The sequence below is a fragment of the Hoplias malabaricus genome, chromosome Y, assembly GCF_029633855.1.
Source record: "Hoplias malabaricus isolate fHopMal1 chromosome Y, fHopMal1.hap1, whole genome shotgun sequence".
In the NCBI taxonomy this organism is placed as follows: domain Eukaryota; kingdom Metazoa; phylum Chordata; class Actinopteri; order Characiformes; family Erythrinidae; genus Hoplias; species Hoplias malabaricus.
In genome coordinates this window covers 63,870,127-63,894,151 of record NC_089820.1, presented here as the reverse complement: position 1 = coordinate 63,894,151, position 24,025 = coordinate 63,870,127, and the positions used below count along the sequence as shown (strand labels likewise).

Sequence of the window (24,025 nt, the reverse complement as noted above, 5' to 3'; positions counted from 1 at the left end):
AGCACATGCTTAGGTCACTGACGACAGATGTGTTGCTAATAATCTGAGCAGAGGACCCACGTCACGCGGCGGGAGAACGCCTCTGCGATTGAGTCCGCTAATTTGCTCCACTTTGCTTAAAATTCTGCACGGCTCAGAGGGGGTCCCCGGGGTCCATTATCCCACTTTGTTGTGAATTAAATAAGCAGTGAAGTGCTGCTTTAGTTCAACGTTATTTTAACTCATTGATTCTCAGACGCGACAGGCCAACACGCCGTGGCTGGAGAGCCCCCCGGGAACGCATTATGCTGAATTTGCCAGAGAAGGAAATAACCCTTTTATAGTTATCTCTCTTTCTCTCTCTCTCTCTCTCTCTCTCTCTCTCTCTCTCTCTCTCTCTCTCTCTCTCTCTTCTATCTTTCCCCTTGCTGCTCGGCTTCTCCCCTCATTAGTCCACATTATGCTTCCTCCTCTGTGAAATCTGCAGATTCAGAGCAGTAATGAGTCAGTTCAGTAGTGGTAGAGGGGGCCGCACGATTACAAATCGCCAATTATCTCAGGGCTGTGATCACACACGTCCCCTCTGCCTGCCTCTGGACAATGGGCTTCATATCCAGCCAAAACCTGTCAGCGCTGCAGCCATCGTCAACCAGCACAGCTTTCACAGCACTAATGTGTGGAGTGTTATCATTCAGTCCTCTCCGATAAGCAACGTCTTCTACAAGGAGTAGGTAAGGGGGGGTCGCGATAGTCTCTCCAAGACCCCAGCCTTGATTCAGAGATGTGTGATGCTCGGACGCATTCCAATAGTTTCACTCCAGTTCCAGTTTTGATCAGAGGGGGCTGGGGGCTGACCCTGAGGGGCTGCATTTGTTGTTAAAGTGTGAAAATGATCTTCAGGGTCTTCAATCCTGTCAGTGATAAGAGTGAACACTCAGTAATCCATAGCTTATATTTTCTGTTGAAACAGCAAATAAATACCACAGAGGCCGCTGTTTTCCGGCAGATGTGGTGAGTGTGTAGTTAATCTCAGGAGTCTGTGTAATTAACCATCATCCATTTCACACCTTGTTCCCCCGCCCAGTGCCGCCCCTGATCCAGCACTCGGACTCTCAGAGCGCCTCTATCGGTCAGCGGGTTTTCATCCCCTGTGTGGTGACCTCTGGTGACCTGCCCATGTTCATCACCTGGCACAAAGATGGCAAACCCATCAATGACAGTCTCGGAGTGACCATCGACAAAATTGATTTCACCAGCTCACTGCGCATCTCCAACCTCTCCGAGATCCACAACGGCAGCTACACCTGCATTGCCCGCAATGAGGCCGCCACCGTGGAACACAGCATCCAGCTCATTGTAAAAGGTATGCGCCCCGTGCCCTGGTCTTTTTGGCTCCAGAATAATACCTTTAAATGGCCACAGAGAGCTGTTCTGTAACTGGACTACATTTCCGGAGTTCGGTGTCCAGAGTTTGGTCACGGGGAACCAACTTTAATACTTAATTTTCTTCTTTGTGACTTAATTTAAGAACACAGGAGCTCCTTAAACAACCTTGTACTAGGGTCTGGTCACCCTCCGAGGATTCCTTCACACTCAAAGGGTTTGGTCATGTTCAGAGGGTCCAGTCACATTCAGAGGGTTTGGTCATGTTCAGAGGGTCCGGGTCCGGTCACACTCAGAGGGTTCAATCACACAGAGAGGGTCCTGGTCCGGTCACACTCAGAGGGTTCAATCACACAGAGAGGGTCCTGGTCCGGTCACACTCAGAGGGACTGGTCACATTTACGCTATTTAAATTCTGGGCACATCTGCAGCATACGACCACTACGACCAGTTACAGAAACGTCCCAAACCCTGGGTTCAGATACAGACAGAATACGAACTCCAGAAAAAACGCAGGATTCCAATGAGACAATAAAACAGAATGTGTTCATTCTCAGGATGACAGAGTTAATAGGGATGATGCTGTTGTAAAGGATCTCTAATGTAAAGGGTTCATACTGCTCTTGTGTTGTTGAACATTCATGTGCTTTGTGTTGCTCTGTGTGAGCTTTGTTTAGCACCTTGGTCTTGGAGGAGCGCTATTTGTTTTCACTGTGGACTGTACCCGGTACATGGCTAAAACCACAATAAAATGCATCTGTGCCCTTCCCCAGTTCCACCACATTTTGAGGTGCAGCCCCGGGATCAGGATGGGATTTATGGGAAATCTGTGATCCTCAACTGTTCCGCCAAAGGAAACCCAATCCCTACCATCGTCTGGAAGCATTCTAAAGGTGAGGACAAGATATTGTGTGACACTGTTGGGATGGTTCTGTTTTCTTAAATATCCTGAATCTCTGCAGTTTTTCCTGAATTTTCTGTATCTGAGTTTGTAGGAGTGGCTAAGTACGTTTTAAATTAATCACACTTAACAGTTTTTGTGTTTTACAATTCAGAAATGTAGGATAAAAGTCTTGATGAGAGGGTGAGATTGGACATTAATATTTAATAGGTCAAATATTAATGTTTAAAGATTTAAAGCCAACCACTGTGTTTTTCAAATGTTTACAGAAAATGGCACGTCTGATTGTTTGGACTGGAGCTGATTCAGAAGGAAACACTTGTATTTATAAGGGATTAAGTTGCTCCGCGTTTGTAGCGTCACAGCGTAACGTGTTCTGGTCAGTCCCACATTGTTTGCTAATCCTAATCTCTGGAGGAACACGGCGGATACAAACAGCCTTCAAATCCAATCAATAAATCTTCAAATAAAAACACAACCCCAGTAAATTCATCCGTCCGGAGAGAACTAGTGCACTGCTGGATGTCGGGAGGCTGTGATTTCAGAAACACACGCTGCCGGATCTCAGCGTCTTTACAACAGCTTTATCACAACAGGGGGCTTGTTCGACTGTTTGTGGGTTGGGGTGGGGTCATGGGGAAATCTGGGTCCTCTCAGGATTTATGTATTTACACATTTCGATAATCAAGCTGCCTTCTTTTATTTATTAAAATTTGAACCCGTATTTATTTACAGTTACATACAGTGGATTATTCAATATCTACTTTGACGTTCAGAAACTAAGAGGAATTTATGTATTTATTATTAAATATTAAGTATCTATTGTGATTTATTCAGTACTGGAAGTTGTTCAGTTGTTGAATTCTTTAAATATTAAAATCTCAGTCGTCATCAAATGTTTTTTTTACAGCACTGCTCTTTATCAGATGATTTTAACCCTTACACTGCTGTTATCAGGTGTCAGGTTTTACACTAATACACTCTTCTGTGCATAACTGTGCATTTATAAATGTATTATCCATCATTAATTTAATTTCTGCTTTGAATAACTCAGTGTCTGTTGGAAGTATAGCATGAGCCCCATGGGGTGGTGGAGTGTGGTGCGGGGTCCTCAGAGAGTTTTGTGTGTGGAGTTTAATAAATCAGGTGATGTTGTTTTCTGACATGTTCTGGCGTGTGACCACAGGGGCCGGAGTTCCTCAGTTCCAGCCCATCCCTCTGAGCTCGGGTTCTCGGGTGCAGCTCCTGGAGAAAGGTTCTCTGTTGATTAAACATGTGCTGGAGGAGGACAGTGGGTATTACCTCTGCAAAGTCAGCAACGACGTGGGCGCCGACATCAGCAAGAGCATGTACCTCACCGTGAAGAGTAAGTAGCTCACAATCGTGGGCAAGAGTTCTCACACCCCTGATTATTATAATACAAAGAGAGAAGGTAATCCACACACTGTTGATTTCTTTATTTGTTGATCATGCTGAGGGCAACATGACCAGGGACAAAGTAACATAAATATAATCAAATAATTAGAAGTATTCCTCCAGTTTAACAAAGTACTTTAGCCTGTATCATATCTATTTATTTATGGTCTTCTTAAGAATCAACAAAGCTTTTTACTTGTTTTGAGGATGAAGTGTTCACAATATATGAATTAATCTCTCTCTCTCTCTCTCTCTCTCTCTCTCTCTCTCTCTCTCTCTCTCTCCCTCTCTCTCTCTCCCTCTCCCTCTCAGTCCCTGCTATGATCACGTCATACCCCAACACCACTCGGGCGGAGCAGGGCCACATGACGGAGATGAGCTGCACGGCTCATGGTGAGAAGCCCATTAAAGTTCGCTGGGAGAAAGAGTCTCACATCATCAACCCCGACACCAACCGCTACGTCGTCCACGTCAAAGAAGTGGCAGACGAGGTCATTTCCACCCTCCAGGTGATTCCTGACCCCACACACTGCCACCCCCATCCACACCCACACACACGCCCTTAGACAGAACCATAACTCTCTCTGTGCTCAAAGATCCTGCACACGGTCCGAGAGGACTCCGGGTTCTTCTCCTGCATCGCCATCAACTCATACGGAGAGGATAAAGGGATCATCCAGTTGATTGTACAAGGTAAGGTTCAGTTAATTCATTCATTCATCCATTCATACATCCATCCACACTGAGCATCTATCTACTCTGAGTCACAGTCTGCCTGGAATCACTGGGCACAGGGCTCCAGTCTATCACTGGACATTATACTCACCTGGCACACCCACCTAGTTACACACACTCTACTAGTCACTCACACACACATTCACTTATTCACTAACACACTCACCCTGTCACTCACAGTCCCCTAGTCACACACACACACACTCTCCTAGTCACTCACACACTCACCCAGTCCCTCAAACACTCACCTAGTGACTAACACTTACCCAGTCACACACACACTCACCCTGTCACTCACAGTCCCCTAGTCACACACACACACACTCTCCTAGTCACTCACACACTCACCCAGTCCCTCAAACACTCACCTAGTGACTAACACTTACCCAGTCACACACACACTCACCCAGTCACTCACAGTCCCCTAGTCACACACACACTCTCCTAGTCACTCACACACTCACCCAGTCCCTCACACACTCACCTAGTCACTAACACTTACCCAGTCACACACACACTCACCCAGTCACTCACAGTCCCCTAGTCACACACACACTCTCCTAGTCACTCACACACTCACCCAGTCCCTCACACACTCACCTAGTCACTAACACTTACCCAGTCACACACACACTCACCCAGTCACTCACAGTCCCCTAGTCACACACACACTCTCCTAGTCACTCACACACTCACCCAGTCCCTCACACACTCACCTAGTCACTAACACTTACCCAGTCACACACACACTCACCCAGTCACTCACAGTCCCCTAGTCACACACACACTCTCCTAGTCACTCACACACTCACCCAGTCCCTCACACACTCACCTAGTCACTAACACTTACCCAGTCACACACACACTCACCCTGTCACTCACAGTCCCCTAGTCACACACACACTCTCCTAGTCACTCACACACCCACCCAGTCCCTCACACACTCACCTAGTCACTAACACTTACCCAGTCACACACACACTCACCCAGTCACTCACAGTCCCCTAGTCACACACACACTCTCCTAGTCACTCACACACTCACCCAGTCCCTCACACACTCACCTAGTCACTAACACTTACCCAGTCACACACACACTCACCCAGTTACTCACAGTCCCCTAGTCACACACACTCTCTCCTAGTCACTCACACTCTCACCCAGTCCCTCACACACTCACCTAGTCACTAACACTTACCCAGTCACACACACCCTGTCACTCACAGTCCCCTAGTCACACACACACTCTCCTAGTCACTCACACACCCACCCAGTCCCTCACACACTCACCTAGTCACTAACACTTACCCAGTCACACACACACTCACCCAGTCACTCACAGTCACCTAGTCACACACACTCTCTCCTAGTCACTCACACACTCACCCAGTCCCTCACACACTCACCTAGTCACTAACACTTACCCAGTCACACACACACTCACCCTGTCACTCACAGTCCCCTAGTCACACACACACTCTCCTAGTCACTCACACGCCCACCCAGTCCCTCACACACTCACCTAGTCACTAACACTTACCCAGTCACACACACACTCACCCTGTCACTCACAGTCCCCTAGTCACACACACACTCTCCTAGTCACTCACACACCCACCCAGTCCCTCACACACTCACCTAGTCACTAACACTTACCCAGTCACACACACACTCACCCAGTTACTCACAGTCCCCTAGTCACACACACTCTCTCCTAGTCACTCACACACTCACCCAGTCCCTCACACACTCACCTAGTCACTAACACTTACCCAGTCACACACACACTCACCCTGTCACTCACAGTCCCCTAGTCACACACACACTCTCCTAGTCACTCACACGCCCACCCAGTCCCTCACACACTCACCTAGTCACTAACACTTACCCAGTCACACACACACTCTCCTAGTCACTCACACGCCCACCCAGTCCCTCACACACTCACCTAGTCACTAACACTTACCCAGTCACACACACACTCACCCTGTCACTCACAGTCCCCTAGTCACACACACACTCTCCTAGTCACTCACACACCCACCCAGTCCCTCACACACTCACCTAGTCACTAACACTTACCCAGCCACACACACACTTACCCAGTCACACACACACACTCACCCTGTCACTCACAGTCCCCTAGTCACACACACACTCTCCTAGTCACTCACACGCCCACCCAGTCCCTCACACACTCACCTAGTCACTAACACTTACCCAGTCACACACACACTCACCCAGTCACTCACAGTCACCTAGTCACACACACTCTCTCCTAGTCACTCACACACTCACCCAGTCCCTCACACACTCACCCAGTCCCTCACACACTCACCTAGTCACTAACACTTACCCAGTCACACACACACACTCACCCTGTCACTCACAGTCCCCTAGTCACACACACACTCTCCTAGTCACTCACACGCCCACCCAGTCCCTCACACACTCACCTAGTCACTAACACTTACCCAGTCACACACACACTCACCCTGTCACTCACAGTCCCCTAGTCACACACACACTCTCCTAGTCACTCACACACCCACCCAGTCCCTCACACACTCACCTAGTCACTAACACTTACCCAGCCACACACACACTCACCCTGTCACTAACACACTCACCCAGTCACTCACAGTCACCAAGTCACACACACACTCTCCTAGTCACTCACACACTCACCCAGTCCCTCACACACTCACCTAGTCACTAACACTTACCCAGTCACACACACACTCACCCAGTCACTCACAGTCCCCTAGTCACACACACACTCTCCTAGTCACTCACACACTCACCCAGTCCCTCACACACTCACCTAGTCACTAACACTTACCCAGTCACACACACACTCACCCAGTCACTCACAGTCCCCTAGTCACACACACACTCTCCTAGTCACTCACACACTCACCCAGTCCCTCACACACTCACCTAGTCACTAACACTTACCCAGTCACACACACACTCACCTAGTCACTAACACTTACCCAGCCACACACACACTCACCCTGTCACTAACACACTCACCCAGTCACTCACAGTCACCAAGTCACACACACACTCTCCTAGTCACTCACACACTCACCCTGTCACTCACACACTCACCCAGTCACACACACACACACACACACTCACCCTGTCACTAACACACTCTCCCAGTCACTCACAGTCACCTAGTCACACACACTCTACTAGTCACTCACACACACATTCACCTAGTCACTAACACACTCACCCTGTCACTCACAGTCCCCTAGTCACACACACACTCTCCTAGTCACTCACACACCCACCCAGTCCCTCACACACTCACCTAGTCACTAACACTTACCCAGTCACACACACACTCACCCAGTCACTCACAGTCCCCTAGTCACACACAAACTCTCCTAGTCACTCACACACTCACCCAGTCCCTCACACACTCACCTAGTCACTAACACTTACCCAGTCACACACACACTCACCCAGTTACTCACAGTCCCCTAGTCACACACACACTCTCCCAGTTACTCACAGTCCCCTAGTCACACACACTCTCTCCTAGTCACTCACACACTCACCCAGTCCCTCACACACTCACCTAGTCACTAACACTTACCCAGTCACACACACACTCACCCTGTCACTCACAGTCCCCTAGTCACACACACACTCTCCTAGTCACTCACACGCCCACCCAGTCACACACACACTCACCCTGTCACTCACAGTCCCCTAGTCACACACACACTCTCCTAGTCACTCACACACCCACCCAGTCCCTCACACACTCACCTAGTCACTAACACTTACCCAGTCACACACACACTCACCCAGTCACTCACAGTCACCTAGTCACACACACTCTCTCCTAGTCACTCACACACTCACCCAGTCCCTCACACACTCACCTAGTCACTAACACTTACCCAGTCACACACACACTCACCCTGTCACTCACAGTCCCCTAGTCACACACACACTCTCCTAGTCACTCACACGCCCACCCAGTCCCTCACACACTCACCTAGTTACTAACACTTACCCAGTCACACACACACACTCACCCTGTCACTCACAGTCCCCTAGTCACACACACACTCTCCTAGTCACTCACACACCCACCCAGTCCCTCACACACTCACCTAGTCAATAACACTTACCCAGCCACACACACACTCACCCTGTCACTAACACACTCACCCAGTCACTCACAGTCACCAAGTCACACACACACTCTCCTAGTCACTCACACACTCACCCAGTCCCTCAAACACTCACCTAGTGACTAACACTTACCCAGTCACACACACACTCACCCAGTCACTCACAGTCCCCTAGTCACACACACACTCTCCTAGTCACTCACACACTCACCCAGTCCCTCACACACTCACCTAGTCACTAACACTTACCCAGTCACACACACACTCACCCAGTCACTCACAGTCCCCTAGTCACACACACACTCTCCTAGTCACTCACACACTCACCCAGTCCCTCACACACTCACCTAGTCACTAACACTTACCCAGTCACACACACACTCACCTAGTCACTAACACTTACCCAGCCACACACACACTCACCCTGTCACTAACACACTCACCCAGTCACTCACAGTCACCAAGTCACACACACACTCTCCTAGTCACTCCTACACTCACCCAGTCCCTCACACACTCACCCAGTCTCTAACACTTACCCAGTCACACACACACACACACACTCACCCTGTCACTAACACACTCTCCCAGTCACTCACAGTCACCTAGTCACACACACACTCCTATTCACTCATAAACTCACCCAGTCCCTCACACACTCACCTAGTCACTAACACTTACCCAGTCACACACACACACACACTCACCCTGTCACTAACACACTCACCTAGTCACTAACACTTACCCAGTCACACACACACTCACCCTGTCACTAACACACTCTCCTAGTCACTCACAGTCACCTAGTCACACACACACTCTCCTATTCACTCACACACTCACCCAGTCCCTCACACACTCACCTAGTCACTAACACTTACCCAGTCACACACACACACTCACCCTGTCACTAACACACTCTCCTAGTCACTCACAGTCACCTAGTCACACACACACTCTCCTATTCACTCACACACTCACCCAGTCCCTCACACACTCACCTAGTCACTAACACTTACCCAGTCACACACACACACACACTCACCCTGTCACTAACACACTCACCTAGTCACTAACACTTACCCAGTCACACACACACACACTCACCCTGTCACTAACACACTCACCCAGCCACTCAGTCACCTAGTCACACACACACTCACCCTGTCACTCACACCTGTGGCCCTGCATCTGCAGTAATTTGACCAGCGGGTAGCAACAGTGTGTTCAGTCTGAGATGATGGTCCGTTTGGTTCAAACCTTTCGATGTGCTGTTTGATGTTCTTCTGTCGTATCGTCTCAGTGTGTTCTCCTGTTGTCTCTTTATGTTCTCCTCTTTCTCTGCAGACCGGCCAGACCCCCCTGAGGTGGAGATCCGGGAGGTGAAAGATCGGACTATTGCCCTCCGCTGGACGATGGGTTTCGATGGTAACAGCCCCATCACAGGATACGACATCAACTACAAGAACAAGTCAGGTATGGGACATGAGTCTTAATTATGAGTCTGTTTTACAGTGAAGTACCAGTGCAGAGGCTTTAAATCCCTCAGAGAGAGAAATAGATCAGAACCAGAACCAAAGATAATGCAGTAAACACTTCCCAATCCTCACTGTCTGTTCCCTCCTCTGCAGCCTCCTGGGCCGCATCCCAGACCACCAAAGACGTATCGCCGCAGCTGAACCAGGCCACAATCATCGAGCTGCACCCGGCCTCCACCTACAACATCCGCATGTTTGCCAAGAACCAGATTGGAGAGAGTCGGCCTAGCAATGAGCTCACCATCACCACCGATGAGGCCCGTCAGTACTCACACACACACACACACACACACACACAGTCTTAACACACACCTCACACCCCTCAAACACCTTTCAAACACAATCAAACTCAGTAATACACTCACATATACACACACAAACCCAGCAACGAGCTCAGCATCACCACTGTCGAGGTCCATCAGTACACACACACCTCACACCTCACACACACATACACATAATGGACTCTCCATCACCACTGACAGAGCCCCTCAGTACACACACACATGCACTGTGTGTGCTGGGCTTTAAGGCGGTATTGAGAGTTCCTAAAGCATGCTTAAACACTGAGGATGCTGTCCTCGTCAGTAAGGGTCACCTGATCTCAGCACCCCCACACACACTGTGCTTTTCTGCCATCTAGTGGCAGCTGTGGTAAATGCCCTGACTGTGCTTGTATTTTGGTCTGTTTTTCAGCTCCTGACGGAGCCCCCCAGGACGTGCAGCTTGAAGCCATTTCATCACAGGCCATTAAGGTCACCTGGAAGGTGAGGTGCTGTTTACACTTTTTTAGAATTTTAAGCCTGACACATCACAAAGCTCTGACAGTCCTGACATAAAAAAATATTAAAACTTATTAAGAAATTAATCAAGCTGAAAACTATTTAAAACTAAGAACATATTTATATTTTAACACTTTCATATTAATCTCTCAGATTCATGTGCTTTTAAAGTGGCACACACTTTTATTTTGAAGTTATTTTGAAGTTGTTGAGAGTGTGTGTGATGTGTTAACGGTGAGTCTTCGTACACAGGCCCCTCATAAACACCTGCAGAATGGGCTGATCCGGAGTTATCAGGTGTGTTATAGAGAGTACGGCACTGGGGGCAGTCCGCAGTACAACACCATTAATCTGGACACTACGGGGGACACAGAGACCATCACGCTGGACAATCTCAAGAAGTTCACGCAGTACGAGGTCCGGGTTCAGGCTGCGAACCGCGCAGGGATGGGGCCAACGTCTGAGGAGGCCATCATCTCCACTCTGGAGGACGGTCAGTGTTAAGATAAGACCCTTCCATCATGTCCCTCAGAAGGGGACAGACTGCCCTGCATCCACTCTCCAAGTGATCCAGAGGGCATGGGTTGGGGCCAGAAAGATAGACCAAGGAAAAGACTTATCCCTGTCTTTATCCCAGATCATTTCCCCAGATATTCATCCCAAATCATTTTTTCCAGATTGTAATCCCAGGTCCTATTCCCAGATTTGCCGTTGTGGTGTTGTTTAAAGTGTGTACTCAGTCTTGGTTCTAGACTCTGAGTGTCCGAGATGCGTTGTGTTCTGTGTTCTCCAACAGTTCCGAGTCGTCCTCCTGAGAATGTAGTGACCACAGCCACGACTCCGGAGACCATCTCCCTGTCCTGGTCCGCTCTGCCCAAAGAAGCCCTGAACGGAATGCTGCTGGGATACCGGGTCATCTATTGGGCGAACTTACCTGATGGAGGTGAGATTCACCTGCAGACTCCCCCCAGGATTCCCTGGCACACTCCTCCTGAATTACTGAAACATTATCCAGTGTGTGATTCTGAAACAGTGACTCTCTGTGTGTGTTTGTGTGTGTGTGTGTGTGCATGTGTTCTCTCAGAGTTGGGTGAGATCAGGAATGTGACGACCTCCAAGCCGTCTCTGGAGCTTGAGAACCTGGAAAAATACACCAACTACAGCATCCAGGTTCTGGCCTTCACTCGGGCCGGGGACGGGGTTCGCAGCGAACAGATTTACACCCGAACCAAAGAGGACGGTGAGACATTACACACACAGAGTTAAGGTTGTATTTAAGAATGAGACACAGAGCTGTATATTATCTTAATATCAGAATGAATCAGGCATTGTTAAAGATGATTAACAATAACAAACATTTTATGAAATATTATTCTGTTTAAAACAAAATAGGGAAAGACTAAACTATAGATAAATACATTTACAGGGGGGTTTGGAGGGTCCAACATTTCCTGGAAATGTTCAAATTATTTTACTGGTAACTGTTATTTTATTTCACTGAAACGGATAAGTAGCAAAGAAGAAGATGATGATGATGATGATATTTTATTCCTCAGATCAGAAGATATTATTTTTGGGGAAGATAAATAGAATTATATGAATGATAAACTATGGCTCTTATGAACAGGAACAAACACCCTGAGGGCTGTATTTAACCTACTCTCTGTGGAGCTGGACAGTTCTGAGGAACAACACAGGTTTGTGGACCTGGACGGTTCTGTGGACCTGGACAGTTTTGTATATCTGGACAGATCTATGGAGCTGGATGTTTCTGTGGAGCTTGACGGTTCGGTGAACCTGATGATTCTGTGGAGCTGGATATTTCTGTGAAGCCAGATTCACTAAAAGTTTGTGCTGAGTTTGATTATCATGCCATGTCTCCCCTCCAGTTCCTGGACCCCCGGCTGGTGTGAAAGCTGCGGCTGCATCCGTGTCAGTAGTGTTTGTGTCTTGGCTCCCCCCATTAAAGCTCAATGGAATCATCCGGAAATACACTGTCTTCTGCTCCAACCCCTACCCTACGGTATGATCACACACCTGCACCCAGAACCGGACTGGGACAATCAGGGTCTTTCTCAATCACACACACACACACACACACACTCCAAAACAAAGGGGACGCAAACACAGTGCAAAGATTGCCATAAAGACTTTAATGTTAAACAAAAAACAATCTCTTTCTCTATTTATGAGTGTAGTTCACTTTAACTTTATTTCTTCTGGCCTCTGCTGTCTTTTCAGTCCTCTTCTTTATCTTCTGTTGTTTGGGTAAAAGCCTTAGGTCTGAAGGGGTCTGTTCTGACGCAGAAAGCTTCATAGAAAGAAAGAAAAAATACGTTTGTAGCCTATTTCTAGTCAGTGTTAGAACAGCACCTTGCGGAGACCTCAGGACTGAGGCGGGAGCAGACTTGATCCACCCCATGTCGGGTTAGAGTCCATTAAATTACGAATTGGTGGCGCTCTGTCGCCCTCTGTTGGCTGGGCTAGATCTAGTCTGTAGAAAAATGGAGGATGAGTGATAGAGTGCAGAGTGGAAGTGAGGGTCCTCACCGGAGCCTATTCCATTCCTGTGCCTCAGGTGATCAGTGAGTTTGAGGCGGCCCCTGACGTATATTTCCGCCGCGTGACCAACCTGAATCAGAACTGGCAGTACAGCATATGGGTGGTGGCAGTGACAGCTGCTGGACGTGGGAACGCCAGTGAGATCATCACCGTGGAACCTCAGGCTAAAGGTAAGTGTCTCTGGAGAAGTGGGATCTGCAGGGTCTGGTCATGGTGGGTACGGGGTTAATGAAGACCGGCTGAGGAAATGAAGAGAAAAAGAAATGCCTCTTGTCTTACAACTTGTCATACACTGCGCTCATTCAAATCAAAATACAGAGTTAATTCTCATTAAAATTTAAATCATGTAGGAGAATTATTTACAATTTATTAAATAAAATGTATTAACACTTTAAATTACAGTCTGCTAATTACTGGATAAATACGTACGATAAAATTAGTACTCATTGGAATATTTGGTAATTACTGGGTATATTACAAACATTTTAGAAACAAGGAGGAAGAGCAGAAAAGAAACATTTCCATTTCATCATAAGTCAGCAATGTTTATATAATGTCCTAATACATATCGGCCAAACAGTGTAAAATATCTCAGAAGTATGTGATGATGATTATTGGGGTTAATCACGTGTCCTGAACCTAATGAGTACAAAGCACCATGAAACTCTGCTAGTGTCTGTAATAGAGTAGCTGACCATGTCCTTCTCTGTAGATGCACTGTAAATAATGTTAAAGGATCTATAATTACTTTCAGAACTACAGTCAATTCAAAATAGAAGCAGGTACTTACTCTGTACTTACCCAGTAATTAATGGGCTGTATATTGTGTTACCAACAATATATTTAAAAGAAGTATAATTCAACTTAAAACATTAAACCACAATGCTAAGTGCTGTTGTAGAGCTGTCAGTGTTTAAACTGAGCTACTCAAACAGGAGCATTTTCAGTCTGAATTAAATGGAGTGTGGGCTCTTCTCAAATAATTCGATTTTTTTATTTGAACTGGCTCTGTTTATGAGTGGCAGAATAACTACCCCATGAGAGGTAAAATTATTTCACGTTAAGTTCCATGAGGGCAGATGTCCCTCTTCTTTATGCAGGAGCATTGTTTCAGACAGGGATGGTTTATGAAATCTATTCTGATTTCAAAACTTGTCCCAAAGGTATCTTTCACTCTTTCAGCGCCTGCTCGTATTCTGACGTTCAGCGGCACAGTGACCACACCCTGGATGAAGGACATCATCCTGCCCTGCAGAGCTGTGGGAGATCCTCCTCCAACCATCAAGTGGCTGAAGGGAAAGTAAGTAGAATTCTGTTCTGCAGAAAGTTCGGTCGCTCCCAATGTGTTCAGGCGTCATGAGAAGAGAAGTTGCCGTGTTGTGGTCTCTGTAAAACTCTAGGTGCCCACAGTATCCACAGCATGTAGCCCTGGGTGTTCCAGAGTGTGAGTGTATGGGGGATCTTTCTGAAGAATGTAATCATCTCCTTTGTTTTTTACTGTTCTGATTATTATTGGGGATATTGTTCATTTCTATCAGTAATATGATCAGAGGAGGACGGCTCCCTGTGAGTCTAAGTTTCTCCCGAAGTTCTTCCTCCAGCTTTCAAAAAGTTGTTCCAACCACTGTTGCCTTCAGCTACTCACCTGGGTCTTTCTGATTCACACAGTTACCTATTCTGATTATAACTTTGTAAAGCCTTGTGACAACAATGATATAAATACATTTGGATTAGATTTGATTAGTGCTGCCCCATGCTGCTAGTGTTCAGGCAGATCACGTCACTGCTGTTTCACTGAGCCTGTTGATTTGGTTTGAGTTGGGTTTAATACGCCCCATGGGTATCGTTCAGTGAGGGGTGGGGTGTGTTCTCCCTGTGTCTGTGTGGGTTTCCTCCCACAGTCCAGACACACACATGTTGGGAGGTGGAGTGACTGTGTAACACTGTCCACAGGTGTGAGTAATTGGGTGAATGTTGTCCACAAGAGCCCTGAAATGGATGAAGCACTTATGGAACAAACACACGATTCTTTTTAAATTAAAGTCATCAATAACATTATCAATATAGTTGTCATATAGTCTGAGTGTGTTCACACTTCATGATAGCATCAGATGCTGGTAATGGTAGTTCTGGTTCACAGTTGCCCCTCCAACTCATCCTCAGTGTTCTGCACTGGAGTCCATCACTTAAGAGAACACAGTTCCACTGCTCCTGAGGCCAGGGCGGGGGACTTTACACGTTTCTGTCTGAGACCTGGCTTTGGGAGTTGTGAGCTCATCTGCAGCTACTTCAAATGAGTCAATTGTATGAATTTTTTTCTGAATATGATTTTTCTGTTTCTATCAGTAACGGAACTCCGGCTCCAGTTTCTGTCGACAACAGGCGCAGCGTCCACAGCAACGGCAGCTTTGTGATCCGCACTGTGAAAGCTGAGGATTCTGGGTATTACAGCTGTGTCGCAAGCAACAACTGGGGCTCTGATGAGATCATGTTAAATCTGCAGGTCCAGGGTGAGTTTGCGCTGCGTTTTCTTTAATATGGTCACTCGATCCATGAACAGGATCCCCATACAGGCCACAGTCGGACACACTCCAGCTCTTTAACTTTAACACAGCAAATCAACATATTGCAGTCATAATCAAAACATTTTCTGCTGAAGAACATTCTGGAAATATAACACCCGGATTGAACAGGACTGGACTGGGTGACTGGCCCTCACTGGTCAGAACTGTGTAAAAGTGAGTGCAGATCTGACCGTGCTGACTGATGTATGAATGCTTTATTTTTTAAAATTTTTGAATGAAATGGGAGTTTGAGTGAAGCTGATGAATAATATTTTAGTGTGAAATCAAGCTCCGCCCACCAGTCCCACATTTAGGATCATGGCCAAAAATATTGCCTCCCTGCACCTCTTTCATTAATCTGTTACCATTCCAGATGATTTGGTTTCGTTTATTTGAGCTGGAAAAGATCATATGCCTCCATTCACACATAGCTCCACAATCAGTGGCATGCCTCATTTACAGGTCCATTTACAGACCCGTGCGCCGCGTCACGCGCAGGTTTCAGCTGTGAGTTCATAAACAGGTAGAGCTCAGGGTCTCATGAGCAAGTAGCTGTGCTTGTGGGCGGGGCTTTAGGCTGAGCAGTGCTTACCAACCGTGATGGATGAAGAAAACTGATCAGAACTGAACTGGCTGTAATTTACTCACAGTTCCTCCGGACCAGCCCCGGCTCACTGTGACCAAAACCACCACCACCTCCATCACACTGTCTTGGATTCCCGGGGATAATGGAGGAAGCTCCATCAGAGGTAAGTTAATCATAAACTTTGTGAGTTAATCTGAGTATGTTTGAGAGGCTGAGGCAGAGCTCTGTGTTCTGTAACATGGTTCTGAGCTTAGGACAGGATGTAGGTCAACTGAGCGGAGAGTTTCTGCCCAGGTCACACACTTGAAATCAAGCTTGGGATTTCAGGAGGCCTCTAAATGTGTTTAGTACAGTCTTACACACAGTCTCTGTGTAAGAAATTGTTATTTTTTGTTATTGAGAGATGGAGGTTTGTAAGGTGCAGAAGCAGTGTGTGTGATTCCAGTGTAAAGTTTAGGGTCTGCAGGTTAAAGGGGGTCCACCCTAAACTGGTCTGAGCTGTTCCCATCTCTGTTTAGGCTACATCCTGCAGTACTCAGAGGACAACAGCGAGGAGTGGGGCAGCATTCCTATCAGCCCCAGCGAGCGCTCCTATCGTCTGGAGAACCTGAAATGTGGAACCTGGTACAAGTTCACCCTGACTGCTCAGAATGCGGTGGGCCCAGGACGCATCAGTGAGATCATTGAGGCCAAAACACACGGGAAAGGTGAGAGTTGCCCAGTATGGTCTTGGTTAATCTGAATACTGAGAGTTTTAAAAGATAAAGGTCCTTTAACCTTTAAAATGGTTTGGATTTTCATCTCTCTCTCTGTCTCTCTCTCTCGCTCCCCCTCTATCTCTGTCCCGCTCTCTCTCCCTCTCCCTCTGGTTCTCCATCCATTCTCAGAACCCCAGTTCGCCAAAGACCATGAGCTTTTCTCCAGCATCAATTCCACGCGGGTGGAGCTTAACCTGATTGGCTGGAATAATGGGGGCTGTCCAATCAGCTCCTTTACTCTGGAGTACCGGCCGGTGGACACAAGTGTGTGGACCACAGTGACCCGTGCGTCACTCACCAAGAGCCATGTCCTGTATGACCTGCAGGATGCCACGTGGTACGAGCTGCAGATGAGGGTGGGCAACAGTGCCGGGACGGCTGACAAGAGGGTGCTCTTTGCAACTCTCAACACGGATGGCAGTGAGTAATTTACACAGTGCACTCGGTAATACAGGACAGCAGGGAGGGTCCAGGAACAGACCAGTGTATGGTCAGACTGCTCCTGGTCAAACGGAAACAATGTGACACTGACCAGTTACTCTCGCAGTGGGCAGTGGACCCAGCGAGGTGTTTAAAAGTCTCAGTAACACCGCTGTGTACACTCACTCCACCTGAGCATCATCCCAGTTACATCTGGACAGCAGTGGCTCTGTGTCCTAAAGCTGACCAGTGAAAAATGGGATGAAGCGGGGCAGCGAGAGGAACCTTAGCCTGTAGCAGATTAGCTGTTTCTGATAAAGTGACCACGTTTTTTAATAAAACAGCAGTTCTGCCACTTTCTGTGTGAATAAGCATTTGTGTTTAATATTTTAAACAATCTGCCTTGAGCCCAGTGATTCTGGGTAGGCTCCGAACCCACCGTGACACTGAACTGGATAAGTGGTTACAGACAACAATGAATGAAAAACTTTAAATGATTAAAAGATTTAACTCTTTCTCTGTCCAGGCACAATTGCCCCTCTGCCCAAGATAGTGGACCCCAGCCAGGAGAACATGCAGGGCAACGAGGGGCTGAAAATGATGGTGACCATCATCAGTATCCTGGTGGCCATCGCCATGGCCTTCATCGTCCTGCTGGTGATGAGGAGGAGGAGGAGGGAGCAGAGGCTGAAGAGATTACGGGGTTTGTAGAAAAATGCTGTATTTTTTAAAGAGAGAGAATTATATTAAATTCTGGTAGTTAGTCACATCTGGATCCAGCTGTTCATATTATTCTGAGTTTAGTGAAGTCAGTGTGAGCCTCTGTCCATCTTCCTGCTGCAGTGGACAGTCCTAACACTAACCCAGTCTCAGATTGACGATCATAACTTTGTTTACACTTTAACCACTGGATTAATTTGGGATTAGATCATCAAATCTCCTAGGGAGACAGATGTTGTGTATTTGCAGTGCTGAGAATTAGGAAATACATTAACTTGGTTTGTTTAATTATAAACTAAATTTATCCTCAGTTTTCAGTTAAAAGTGTAAATCCTGTTTTCTCGTGTCTCAGATGCCAAAAGCCTGGCAGAGATGTTGATGAGGTGAGTAAAACGGAGGAGGATTTGTTTTTGTTTGGCCATGTTACTGTTCGTGGTGTAACTGTCTGGACGTGTGTTTCAGTAAGAACACTCGAACACCGGACACTGTGAACAAACAGCAGCAGACCCTCCGGATGCACATAGACATCCCCCGAGCTCAGCTGCTCATCGAGGAGAGAGACACCATGGAGACCATCGGTAAGGATCCAGCCCTGAGGTTCAGACGGCCCCCCTCTCTCCAAACAGGTCCAGACAGCTGTTCTAACCAGAGAATCCAGTCGTTGTAAAGTGAGCTTAGTGTATAACCTCCACAGGAAAGCACTGACCAATGAAATTGGATGCCGTGAAGCAGCTGCACATGACCGTAGTGTTGACATGGCCTATGCCAAACGTCAGTATGAAGGGCACAAAGCAGGGTCAGTTCCAGGATTTCACTATTAGCTGGGTATTCTTTTACTCAGCTCAGACCACTAGGGCCCAACATTTGTTTAAACAGCTGGAGTTTAAACTCTACCAACATGCTGCACCACAGCAGATAATGTTCATAAATGATGTAAGAAATCAATAAACAGATTCAACAGAGATTGTGTGTTTGTAGTCAATATTCAAACAGAAGGACTCCAGGGACTGTCCATTTAGTGGGAAGCCATGTTACAAACTGATGTCTGTGTGTTTCACAGATGACCGCTCCACGGTGCTGCTGACGGATAATGATTTTGGAGAATCGTCCAAACAGAAGTCCTCAACCGTCACACACACTGTCCACTATCAGTCTCTATCCCAGGCGACCGGACCGCTAGTGGACGTCTCTGACGCTCGACCTGGAACAAGTAAGTGCCTTTATCAGAATATTCCTTGTGGTTCTTTATCATGCAGTGATTAATTTTTCTATATTTAATGTAACAGTAGGTAGTATTTTTACCTGAAAATTACATCTTCATAATAATTTTGGTGCAGCTGTAATAGGGAGAATAGAGCCTTTGTCACTGCTACTCCAGGCTCAGCACTGCAGAAATTGAACTGTATATCTTTTGGAGATGGGCTAGAAATATGAATATTACTGGGTAAAATATGGTTGTACATATTTAGGGACACACTGTGGTCACTCTGAACACTTCAGTCTTCAACTGTGTCAGCCATGAGTTTATGAGTCTATGTCTCTGTGTCTGTGTCTCTGTTTCATAGACCCCACAGCACGTCGCATGGCTAAAGCAGGTCCAGCTACACGCAGCCGCTATGCTAGCCAGTGGACGCTGAATAGACCCCACCCACCCATGTCCTCCCACACTCTCACCACAGACTGGAGACTGCCCACCCCCCAAGCAGCCGGCTCTGTCGACAAGGAGAGCGACAGCTACAGCGTCAGCCCGTCTCAGGACACAGGTACTTCCGAAAAGACACCACACAACGTAAGACACACATGACAAAACAAGGCAGGCTGAAGTCTCAAATCCTCTAGAAACACTGGCAAAAACCTGTCAGATCTGGCCAGTCCAGGTGAGAAACTAAACAGGACAAGTAATATGCGGTCAGAGCAAGTGAAGGTGCTGTGGACCCCAGGGAAACAATGTGAAGCACCTGTAGAAATATACAATGCGATAATATGAAATGATGTAATAAACACAATAAAGCGTTTACTGTGTTTATATTATCTGTGCTTACACTAGGGGGTTTCGGTCCTAATCCTGGACCTAGTCCTGGCCCTGGTGCTGGTGGTGGTCCTGGTCCTGGTGGGACAATGGTCTGCATATTTTAGAGATTCCTCTGCTCCTAACACCTATGATACAACTAATGAACTTAGTAGCAATTCCTTTGAAGTTAAAGTTGGTGTTATGGGGTGAGGGGATATGATGTGTGAAGTGTGAGATGTGAGACGCATGAGATGTGAGATGGAGTGAGATGTGAGAAGGTGTGCGATGTGAGATGGTGTGAGAATGTGTGAGATGGGGGAAAGTGAGGAGGAGTTGTGGGATGTGGGATGGTGTGGTGTGTTTACATTGCCTCCCGCAGAATTTAAGACAAATGTAAAGTTGGGGAACCTGTGGGTTATTGGTATTTTGGTGTGACCTAGTGTGTGTTGTGGTGCAGACCGCGCTCGGAGCAGCATGGTGTCGACCGAGAGTGCGTCCTCCACGTACGAGGAACTGGCTCGTGCTTACGAACATGCCAAGATGGAAGAGCAGCTGCGGCACGCCAAGTTCACCATCACCGAGTGCTTCATCTCCGACACCTCCTCTGAACAGATGACAGCCGGCACCAACGACTACACAGACAGCCTCGCATCAAGCACGCCATCCGAGTCCGGCATCTGCAGGTTCACTGCCTCCCCGCCCAAACCACAGGACGCCAGCCGGGTCATGAACATGGCCGTGCCCAAAGCACACCGACCCGGTGAGTTTGGAGACAGTCTATGTCCATCTCGTACAACACCGTCATTCTATGAATTCTAAAGTTTTTTTTTTTGGATTTTCCTTTTGTCCTAAAGTCTAAATTGAGTGTGATGTTGAGGGCTCTATAATACCCCACAATGTACTCGTAATATATAAAGATCATCTGAGCTCACTATATGAGCTGAATGCGGACCAGAATGCATTGCAAGTTTCTTTGTTAGTGTCTGAATTCACTTCTGTTTCTAGAGGTACTGAGTTAACTAAACAGTGCCTTACTGTATTACACGCTGCTAATGAGGGAGTAGACAGCCATTTTGGCCACAGCCAGTGTCACAGCAGTCTCACACTCCCCTCACACACCCCATCATAATTTGAAATAACTTTAATCGTCATATGTTTAATCGTTAGGCATAGACAGGGTTAACCCTTAGCCTTCACTTTGAAGTGTGTATGTGTGTGTGCACTGTTACCTGGCCTGACCCTGTCACTCTGCGCTCTCTTGTTTCTGAGTGAGCTATCGATGGCTGTGTGGAGCGCTCACCGTGGGGACTCTCCCGCTGACACACTGCGCTTTCTCTCACCCCTTGGTGTCTGGGTGGGTGACGTGTGCCCTGCCTGGACAATGCCAACCACACTTAAATTACCCGTCTCGGTGTGGTCTTAGGCAGCAGACTGAGCGTGCAGTGTAGAGGGCGAGCACAGGCCACACGTGTCCGGTATCAGAAAACCTTTGTCCTGAAACACAAAACGAAGCTTTATTGACACAATGGTCCTGAAAGTTATCTGCACTCTTAGAGCTTCAGTAGCACACTGACCTCTCATTCTCTGACTCCCCCAGGTTCACGTCACTCAACGTAGTCAAACGGTATTTGAAAGCCTTGTTTTAATGAAGGTGCACACATCCAGAGAAAACGCAAACTCTGGTCACACTCTCATTTCTCTTTCTCTGACAGTTGCTTCTCAGTGTTTTACTATAACTGACTTAAAATAACCCCAGAAGCCCCTGAAAGACCACTCTACACTGTTATGCCATGACACATAGCAGTGTTCCTGTCCAGGAGCTTTGAAGTGCAGCCAGAGTTAAAACCCAATCACATTTCTTAGTTTTCCCTCTCCCCTTTTTCTGGCGTGTCCTCTAGCCCCTTGGTTAAAATCTCCCTCTGCAAAATGGGGCGCCTCTTGATACATCATCAGAACACAGGTCCGTCACTAGAGGGATTAATGATTAGGGGGGCTAAGCTTTTACCAGAGGGGACTAGGGGTAAATGCCACATAGCAGCAAATTTTTTTGATGGGGTACAGATTAAGCAAAACCTTTACAAAAAAAATTCAAATATCCATCTACATGTAGAAAAACAAAACTGAACTTTGAACGACTATTAATTAATTATATACAGGTATCTGTAAAATACACAGTCATAACGTCAGGAAATAACATACACATCAAATCAGTCTTTCCTAAATACTGCAGTGTTTCATGCATGATCATTTCACTGGCTTTTTCAGCAGGCTCACTTTATGTTCATCAATAATCAGGTTTCCTCTGTTAGCATAATGTTATTTCAACAAGTGCAACAGGTATTCAATTCAATTTTTGTCTCGCAAAGGACACTCTCCAGGAAACTCACTTCACCTTCTCCCCGTGTACACACCGTATGTGTATTCTGTCTTGAAAGCAATACAGAATGACAGCCTATAGTCAAAGGGGCATTAACAGCAGCAGTTGTGTTCCACAATTAATATCATCACCCACTCCTTATTCTTTCGTTGTTTTGGAGCTGAATTCAGATTCTTATTCTGCAGATTTCTCTTTTTAACTTTCCAGTTCCACCTTAAAAACTGCTGTAATATCAGGTGCTAGCATGTAATTGTTTCATCAAATAGGTTGGAACTGTACATTTACAGTTAAATCAGCTACTACTAGCTCAGTTTTCAGCTTATTCTGAAGAAGTTTTTAAAGGAGAAAATACCAACATTTTTGATATTCGTTTGTCACGTTTGACACTTCGAAGTGTCTCGCCGGTGAATCACAAGACATCATAACCCTCTGTAGTTATGTTGAACAGCTCATGTGCGGCTGATGCAGAGTGTCTGTGAACTGATTAATGTTTTAAATCTGCAGGAGGTGAGCTGGTGCACCTGCCCCCGTACCTGCGTATGGACTTCCTGCTGAATCGGGGGGCGCACGGTTCCAGTCGGGAAGCTGCGGGTCAGTCATGTTTAGAGCCGCAGAGGAATCGTTCTGCCAAGAGGCCGGCGGCACTGCCCCCCACACCTTCAGATACGCCCTCCAGCGCCCCTTCCACGTCCTCAGGCCCTCCAAGCCGCGAAACGGCCCCACAGAGCAGAGAAACGGGTCCTCAGTGGCAACCGGGGGCCGCATCCACGCTCCCGCACCGCGAGCCCGGAGACCTCACCCATGCTGCCAAGATCAGCAGCTCACAGGAATCACTCTTAGACTCCAGAGGACACCTTAAACAGAGCAACAACCCCTACGCAAAATCCTACACACTCGTATAACACAGGACACACACTCAAACACAGACACACACACACACACAAATGAACAGCCCAGCACCCTGCTGCAAGGACAAGCACTTTTCAGAGGAGCCCTGTATATACCTTTCTGAATTCTAAAAGATGAAAGTCTGTGTTTTTTTTCGCATCTGTTTTTGATTCTCTCTCTCTCTCTCTCTCTTTCTCTTTCTGCGCTCACATTTTTTTTCATTTTCTCGTTCATTTACTTTACAAATA

The 24,025-nt window shown here is 47.1% G+C and overlaps 1 protein-coding gene across 1 annotated transcript in view; it reads left to right on the top strand.

The window, feature by feature from the left end:
• LOC136679153 (cell adhesion molecule DSCAM-like) overlaps positions 1-24,025 on the top strand; it is a 90,786-nt gene extending 66,761 nt beyond the window's left edge. Inside the window, exons 9-33 of the mRNA XM_066657492.1 lie at positions 1,064-1,342; positions 2,136-2,255; positions 3,450-3,629; positions 3,992-4,188; positions 4,276-4,372; positions 9,919-10,047; positions 10,203-10,370; positions 10,806-10,876; positions 11,144-11,384; positions 11,688-11,834; positions 11,976-12,131; positions 12,781-12,914; positions 13,470-13,623; positions 14,636-14,753; positions 15,800-15,963; positions 16,668-16,766; positions 17,122-17,310; positions 17,491-17,781; positions 18,308-18,484; positions 18,854-18,884; positions 18,964-19,079; positions 19,562-19,711; positions 20,067-20,264; positions 20,970-21,272; positions 23,394-24,025. Of these exons, the coding sequence (XP_066513589.1) occupies positions 1,064-1,342; positions 2,136-2,255; positions 3,450-3,629; positions 3,992-4,188; positions 4,276-4,372; positions 9,919-10,047; positions 10,203-10,370; positions 10,806-10,876; positions 11,144-11,384; positions 11,688-11,834; positions 11,976-12,131; positions 12,781-12,914; positions 13,470-13,623; positions 14,636-14,753; positions 15,800-15,963; positions 16,668-16,766; positions 17,122-17,310; positions 17,491-17,781; positions 18,308-18,484; positions 18,854-18,884; positions 18,964-19,079; positions 19,562-19,711; positions 20,067-20,264; positions 20,970-21,272; positions 23,394-23,791 (4,307 nt within the window). The 3' untranslated portion in view covers positions 23,792-24,025. The remainder of the gene's footprint in view (positions 1-1,063; positions 1,343-2,135; positions 2,256-3,449; positions 3,630-3,991; positions 4,189-4,275; positions 4,373-9,918; positions 10,048-10,202; positions 10,371-10,805; positions 10,877-11,143; positions 11,385-11,687; positions 11,835-11,975; positions 12,132-12,780; positions 12,915-13,469; positions 13,624-14,635; positions 14,754-15,799; positions 15,964-16,667; positions 16,767-17,121; positions 17,311-17,490; positions 17,782-18,307; positions 18,485-18,853; positions 18,885-18,963; positions 19,080-19,561; positions 19,712-20,066; positions 20,265-20,969; positions 21,273-23,393) is intronic.